General features: G+C 29.9%; 1 protein-coding gene across 1 annotated transcript; it reads left to right on the top strand.

Annotated features, from left to right (window-relative positions):
- Positions 1-390: 390 nt before the first annotated feature.
- LOC107449888 (beta-1,3-galactosyltransferase 1-like) lies at positions 391-6,917 on the top strand. The gene is made up of 2 exons (XM_016065556.3): positions 391-1,561; positions 6,368-6,917. Exons 1-2 carry the CDS (start codon positions 1,012-1,014, stop codon positions 6,913-6,915), a joined length of 1,098 nt encoding a protein of 365 aa, XP_015921042.2. The 5' UTR covers positions 391-1,011; the 3' UTR covers positions 6,916-6,917.
- The last annotated feature ends 1,915 nt before the right edge of the window (positions 6,918-8,832 follow it).

The following is an 8,832-nucleotide window of genomic DNA, read 5'->3' as shown; positions in this document are numbered from 1 at the left end:
TACAAACAATTATTTTTTTAAGTCTGTCAAAATGAAAGGAAAAAATAACCAATCATGGAAAAAAATATTCAATTTGCATAAAATATGAAGAGAAGGAAATAAAATTTTTATTATAGTGAAATTAAATGAGAATTGCATTTTTTTAATTACCATGCTATTTAATGATTGATAAATACTTAGATATTGTTTAAATGACTTTCAATAGCTTTTTAATTCCAACAACTGAAAAATTTAAATTAGATTAGTTTTAACTTATATATTTATAAAAGTACTTTGACTGAGTATTGTGAAGGAAAAGTTAAAAATGGAATATATTTCTTGGCTTTATCCTAGTCTTCAGAACATAGTTTTGTTTTTGTGTTACAAAATGCATCCGCATTTCAGATAAACTAAATTTTAATTATATTTGAAGGTCAGAATATCCTTTGTAGGATGCTTAAAATTATAGTAGAATCATTTTTACAGTAATTGAGATTAGTAATTAATTATGATTTTGTAAAAAAAAATTTACGAAACAATTCAGATAGAAATTAAAAGTATCAAATTTTGAGTATGTTTATTCACAAGCACTACGAATTTAGTTCAGTTAAAAAATAAAAAGATGTCACATAGTTATACTAAGAAGATAGAGTTCGTAACTAAATATTTCTCAAGTTAAACATTATAAAAAAAGGAGGAAACAAGCAATTAGAAGAAAGTTGATTTTATCTTCGCAAAGAGTAGTATTTAAAAAAGTATTTGCCAATTTTTTGTTTAAGAGTAGTCACGTGTATTGTTTTTTGCTTAAGAGTAGTCACGTATATTATTTTTAATTTAAGAGTAGTCATGTATATTATTTTTAGTTTAAGAATAGTCACGTATATTATTTTCAAAAAATAAAATAAAAATAAAAATAAATAATGTAAAATAATGTTATATTATTTGAAATAATATAATATTATTTCAAATAAAATATCTCACGTAAAACTTTTTAAGGAATTTTATTCTTATTCAGAGTGAAATGCTAAAAACATGAAACGCTATGCTCGTATCAGCCAGAATGTTTTGTGCTTGATTCCACGAAAAGCAATTGCTTGGATAATGCTTATAATGGCTGTCCTTACAATATTTTCTTTCTTGGCTATTGAAGTTAGAAGATTAGTTTGGTTAAAAACTCTCACATTTGAAAATCAATCGAACGCAATCAATTTTACTTCAGAAAAAGAACTGATAACTGATGAACATTCCTCTACGAAAAACACAAGTGATTTACCAGAATTGAAATCTGCTTCTTACGATATGATGTACGCAAACACTGAAATTATTCCTATGATGGAATTAACTGTTGAAGGTCTCCTTGGAAAAGAATCTTTTTGCCAAGGGCATGTGTTTTTACTTGTATTAGTGACATCTGAACCGCATCATTTTGAGCAACGAGAAGCCATTAGAAAAACGTGGTCAAATCAAATCATGAGTCATGGTTTACGAACGAGAACTGTTTTTCTTGTGGGAAGGTCAGAAAATAAGTTTCTGAATGTCTTAGTGAAATACGAAAAGGATATATCAAATGATATTTTGGCAGGTGAGTATTTTAACAAAATATTGCTTTCATATGCAAATTATATTATTGTAAAATCTTCCCTAACCATTCATAACCATTATTTATTAAATACTATCCAATATAAATAGCTAAATAATAAACTCTATTAAATACTGACTTTAATGAACAATTGAACAGTTGTGTCTTGATAAACGAAAACAATCTTTTATGCTTGATACATTACAATTCATACGATTTATGAATAGATTTTCATATCATCTTATTTAATTATACTTCATCGTTTCAAGAAACACTATTATTTTATAAAAAAGAGTAACTTTTGCTAATTTTTAGAGCATGGGTTTTGCTGGTATGCCATTTTCCAGGTTAGAAAAACGAAGGAAAAATTAACTCCTAAGTGATAAAAGTATTGCCCTCATATTTTTGTCTGGCACTTGTTAACATTTACAGTTATCATTTTAAAAATGAGTCATTCCCATTTATTGAAATAAAATTACGCTTTGAAAGTATTGAAAGAGTACTGAATGACGAAATTTCCGTCTCTTCAAGTATTTGGGTTCAGAAAGCTCTCAAGGAACAAACTATCATGGTTGAAAAAAACCCGGGAAAGTTGAATTTGGTTTAAGATACATCATTATCTACTATAGAAAAGTTTCTCCAATTTGATATATTATCTGGTTCAACTCTCAGCTGTCTTGTAAAGCTCACATTTTATGTACTAAAACTTCACATTTAGAAGGCGTTAAAGGTTGCTTTTCGGGTGAAAAAGAAATTTACTTGGTCTATATTTATTTATATAATAAAAAGACAGAATTTCATGTTTGGAATTTTCTTACTTATTGAAAACTAAATAATATTTTTAAAGATATTTTGTTTATACATTGAACTTAATATACATTGAAATGTTTATCGTTGAACGTAGCAGACTATATTTAATTTAAACGTTTCTGAATATTCTTAAGACATGAACTTTGAAAAGTTTTAAAAATACTTATGACCTCCAAATTTAAAAATTGCTAACTAAGTTCAATCGAAGAAAGTTTCATGAATAAAATGAAGCAAAAAATATAAATTAGACACTTAATAAATAAGGATTTTCTTGAAAAAAAACTAAATTTAGAAATAAAATTAATTTCAGTGTTTTTTTAAAATTTAAACTCAATTTTAAAATAAATAAAAATAGTATATTGGCAAATAGGAAAATTTAAATAAAATTTTTAACATCTTGAAAATACCATACAGACTGTCTTTTTTGTGACAGCGACATTGTCCTCATCACACTGTCGCTACTCCGTCTCGTTCGCACACAACGTCGACAGGTATACACCTGAGTGCCAATGGCAACATATAAGCGACCACGACCGTGAACTTAAGTTAGCTCTCACTATCAGCACTCAAAGTCCGGTGATCCTAATACAGATCTCTCGACTTTTCACAAAACCACAATGAATCTAGTAGTGGTATACGTTCATCGAATTCTATCACACATAAAATTCTGGGAGGAGGAGTACTGTAGCGTGTCTACCGCTACAATTATTCAATTCCAATTCACTGGTATATAAGACATATTTACTCGATTCTATGCTGCGGAAGGTTAACATTGTCGATAATACTCTAACTACAGTACGTATTTATGAAAAACTTTATAGATTTTAAATTTTAATATTTATGTGTAACCAACTTAAAGAAAAACTATGGGTTTGAGAAATTTGATTTCCTTTTAAATTTGCCAACCCAGGTTGGCAAATTTTAAAGAAGAGTTTTTAATAATAAAGAAGAAGATAATAAAGATAATAAAGAAGAGTTTTTTCTCTTTGAGACAAGGACAAGAGGTGTACACACAAATTTAAAAATTAAGCAAAATGAAAAAAAGTAAACCTAAGACATATATAATGTTTACAATGTCATGACTAAAAGTGTTGCTAAAAATACTTTGAAAGGTACTCATTGACTTAGATTTGGGTAAATATTATCTGTTTAGAAGGATCGATTGGTTATTAGAATATTTGTGGTTTGTAATTTTTCACAAGATTATATAGGTTATATAATAAAAAAATGCAATTAATTTATCGTTTTTTTTTTCTTCTTTTTTTTAAAGCAATTAATTTATTGTTTTCTGGATATTGACCGACAGTAGGAGTGCTATTCAGTATTTCAAGAACTGGCCGGGAATATTCGATATTCCTGCCGGGAGATTATGAAGCTTCTATCTGAGATAGGCCTGAAGACATCAATAAGCCTCCAATGGATCCCATCGCATGTCGGGGTACATGGAAATGAGATAGCCGATGTGCTCGCCAAGAATGGCTGTGTTCTTCCTATGGAATGTTTAAACCGTCTTACTCCCACTGAGATCCACTCCCTGGGAAAACATCGTTTGCTTCCAGTGCTGTGCCGTACTCCATCCCATCAGTGGTATGCCGGCAACCGCCCTGGCCTATCATTAACATGCTGCGGCTCTCGGCATTTCCAATCGGCCATAGCCAGATTTCGTAGTGGCCATCTTAAGTGTTTAAGGTTTCAAAATGGTGAGAAGACTTTTCAACCTTGTTCCTGCTCACAACCTGGAAGTCCTGATCACCTTCTTTCCTGCGTTGGCGCTTCTTTTAAACAGCTGCTGGTTGATCGGGACTTTATCATATATGGGGGACTGAGATATATATATGGGAAACTGACGCGACGGGGCCTTCTGGGGCCCTATTACCAACTCATCGAAATTTACTTCGCTCGGAAACGATTCCGATCGGAAACTAGCTTTCATCGGATTGCCAATTTCGTAATATCCACTTTGCCGTAACATGAGGATATCGGAATCCGGAATCGAAATCGCCATTCCACACGATTCCGGTGAAATTGAAATTTGTAGGCGGGGCTAACTTTGACCAATTAGAAAATTATTATAATTCTAATTTATTAATCTGGCAACGATATGTTTGTATTCACTACTTCTATGCGAGTTAAAATCGCATTAAATTAGAACTGAAAGCTTTAAAATTCATATATTTTCAACAATTTTGTGTTCTAAAAGCCAAGTTTGTGTTTATTTGAAGTACAGAGAGTAGTGTAGAGTGAAATTACAACGCAGTATTTTCAAATGGCTTCACGTACAAAAATTAATATTCGCCAGCAAACAATGATTGTGGAATACCTAGAAAACAATCCAGATTAAAATAAAGGAAGCTTTACCGGCATATCTGGCGTAATTACCACTACAAATATTAAATACCAAATCACTATTATACAAGACATGTTAACTTGCATCCATCTTAAAGTACCTTAAGATAGTTAAAGGTTAACACAGTCGATAGTTAAATCCCCACACATGCATATTTCAAACAATATAGGAAATTCTAATAGCTAACTTTGGTAATTCCCTTTTTTAGCTAAGATTCTATTGTTTTTTGTACATATTTTTTTTATATAGCTTTTGTTATTAATTTCCACAATCCGATATTATTCATTTCCACTACTGAATTTCGCCTATGAGTAACACCATTTTAAAAAAACTAATTTCCAATACAAATTAACTTCTAAATTTTGTTGTCGGGATATTTGAATACCCAAAATCTTTTAGGCCGATAGATCTTTCTCTTAATAGTGTTTCGATCACTCTCTTCAGCAATAGCTAGCTGTATGACGGAAAACAGCGCCATTTTGTTCACTAAAATAAACAAACTTTTATCGGAATCTAGATTTCGCTTACTCTTAAACCTGCCGGAATAGGATTCGTAATAATTTCGCATCGGAATTTAGTTCCGAGCGGAATCAAGAGCTCGTAATACGACTTAACTGACATTCACGGATTTATGACGTCATGAGAGCTTTATTTCGATCGGAATTAGATTCCGTGAAGCTGGTAATAGGGCCCCTGGACCTGGTCTAGGCTTTCCTTCTCCAGGGGGATGTGTAACAACACAACAATTTATCGTTTAAATTAATTGCATTTTTTTATGAAATGTTCTGCAATTAATCTCTTAATTTTCTGGTTTTGAACTCAAATGAGGCTGTCAAATGAGAGGATGGACGTTTTTAATATTACCTTTAGTTTCAAACTATTATGCCTTTTTTTTCTGTCTGATGGAATTGCATAAAAATTTCTTCATGTAAATATAGAAAGGAGAAAAAATTAAAAAGGAAAATTTCTTTGAATGTGTGAATAATCAATTTTATTTTTCGAATTGAAGTCTATACCCATAGTCTATAACAGTGTCTATATCCATAGTCTATAACAGTGTCTATAGCTGCCACCATTGAGGTAAACTGAAATGTAATATTTTACAGTTCATGTGGTAAACTTTTAATTAATTTGTACTCTTACAGTTTAAGTTTTTTAGTCATTCATTTTTTGTTTGTTGTTTACCGGCAAAACATAATTTCATGCTCATTATAATCAATGTAATGCTTCATTGCAAAAACATTTCGTTTAATAAACAAGCACATTTATAGTAATATATTCACCATAATTCTTTTAAACAATTGTTACTTTGTCACTTTTATATAATATTTCACAAGATGCCAGCAGTTCTGTACTTAAAAATATATTTAATTTACCTCAACACCAAAAGTAGTGTTAGCTATACGCTAATAATTTTAACAGTAAAGTAACTGAATCAGGAAAAATTTGAAAAACTTTACAGTTTAAAAAATAGACAAAAAAATTTAATTATAAAACAGTCTATAGCTTTAAACTTTTGCGGTAAATGTAATTATATTAGTTAGCATTTAAATGAACTTTAGCAAATAAAATAAGCAACCTTTCTTTTGATATTTTCAATTTTGTGAAAAATTCACCATGTTGCTAATTCATCACATTCGTCTAATTTTCAGGTGCTTATATAGACACGTACCAAAATCAAACTGTAAAGGTGCTGCATGGATTAAAATGGGCTTTAAACACCTGTAAACCATCATATGTGTTACGAATAGACGATGACAGTTTTGTGAATCTCCCTATCTTAGTGAGATTTTTATCTAATCCATTTCATACTACACATATTCTAACATATTCAAGACAATTTTGGCATGACTCAGGCGAATATATTCAGAAATCAAACATTCCAATAAAATATATAAACGATATTGGATATGTGTTAAGTTTAGATGCTTTAAGTAAGCTTGTTGACTATCTCGATGAAGTTCGATTATTTTTCACTAAGGACGTTTACACTGGCGGAGCAATACATTTATTGTCAAATGCAAGATCAAAGAATGGTGCTCAGCTGACAAATAAATCGAACTTGTGGAATGATTGCAATTTTCACGACTTACTTATTGTCCATCCAGTTAAACCACATCACCAGAAGGAATTACTGGATTTGGTAGTTGAAGCACTAGAGGAATGTCCGAAAAGAGATGCAATAGGTTTCGAATATTGATAGAGGAATATGTATTAATTTTTGTTGTTTTTAAATATTAATCCATTATGCATGCAATAAACTTTCAGCTGGCAATTAGTTTAGTTATTAATTAAATTTAAACAGCAGTGAACACGTTAAGTTTTTTTTTCTTTTAATTAATGCCACAAAAACTTACGTTTTAGCTATTTCTTACAATGTATTGAAAAATAATTTAAGTTTTAAAAAACAGCTTATCAAAATCACTTGATATATTTGACAAGAAGAAATTTAAAAAATTTATTTATTCTTAAAAGTTTGTTTCGTTATGAAATAAAATTCTTAAAAAAAAATAAAAAAAAATACATTTGTATCAATTGAAACAAATTTTGTTAAAGCTATTTAAGCACATAGTGTACTAATGTATTGAAATATTCATTTAAAAGTATCTGAGCAATTTACTGCATTTTTGAATCTATTATGAGAATAGTAAAGATAATCACAATAGTAATAAAATAACTTCTGGTGATTAAAACTGAATGAATGTACTCTTCTTTTTCATATGATTAAATCAATACTTTCATTTTCAATCTGATAATAAAAATTTTTGTATTCAAATATGTATAATAAATTCATAAAATTAAATATTTTTATGTATTTGAATTAAAAACTTAGCTTCTTTATGCACGGAAAACTATTACTATTTATGCTATATGGTTTTTATAATTTTCTAATAATTTAATTGAAGTTTTATTTTTAAGTAACAAAAAGAAAATTAAAAAAAATAATATAAATAGGATTCAACTACAAAATGAAGAAAGGTTACCCATTGGTAGAATGGTTGTTGTCTAATTTTTGTTTTTGGAAAAGAAAATTTATTGTGTTCTTATCTTGGACATCTTTAACTGTTAATCCTGAACTGCTCGGTACACAATTTCGCAGACATATTTAAATGCAGCTCAGACGCATTTTGAGTAAATTCTTTTGATGAATGAATAGACCTTAAACAGCTGATCGAGATCAATATTAACATTTCGGATTGATACAATGGTGTTTGAGGGAGATTGTTGATTGGTGTTTGATGGAGCTGTATCATACAACCATTTCGGATTCACAAGGCCATACTTGAAAAATGATTTGAAAGCTAGGCTTTTTTTCAACTTTACATGAATAGTGAATGAACCCTTTATATAGCGTGACAGACAGTCTACGGTCTTACGCAAATTATTGGATGCGTTGACAATAAATTCTTTTATCCCTAACTGGTGATTAACACACAGTTCTCATATTTGTATGAAAGGGGTTCGGGGAGTCACCATTCACTCTTCGTTAGGGTTCAATTCCTATGTATAATACCTAAACAGAAATGATATATGGACTGTCAGAAATTACTCGAAACAATGGTTAAATAACAATTTATTAAATTAATTTTTTTCCATATTGAAACAAAACAGTCAAGTAACATGAATAAGATGGTAATAAAACGTTAACTGTGAGAAAAACCGTTTTTTAACTGCTTTCACCTAATACAGTTAAGAAACTATAAATTTATTGCTCCAACTAACCCCATCTAATGACATCGCTTAGTTCCTTGCAGATGAGTACGTATTTTAGCCGAAACCGTATTTTAACCTGTAATATGTTACTCAGACAGATCAGCAGAACTTATGTTCGAGTCCCAGCGTTGACACCACAATGCTTCCTCCATGCCATTTTACAGATGAAAAATTTCCAGTGTCTTGCACTCCAATGCTCATTGCACAATGAAAAGATTAGCTGTAGGAGCTAATTTAACTAGAGCTATTGAAAATTTCGCTAATTTATAGTTTGAAATCATGTTAGTTATAAATGGTAAAAAAAACAGTATGACTTTGCATTCATGGTTTTTATATCATATTTGTTGTAATTGTTTTTGAAACAGTGACGGAAAGAAAAAATTGTAAAATTTACAGTTAATTA

The sequence above is a fragment of the Parasteatoda tepidariorum genome, chromosome 8, assembly GCF_043381705.1.
Source record: "Parasteatoda tepidariorum isolate YZ-2023 chromosome 8, CAS_Ptep_4.0, whole genome shotgun sequence".
Lineage (NCBI taxonomy): Eukaryota > Metazoa > Arthropoda > Arachnida > Araneae > Theridiidae > Parasteatoda > Parasteatoda tepidariorum.
Note: the sequence above shows the minus strand (reverse complement) of the source record. Positions and strands in the feature narration are given on the sequence as shown.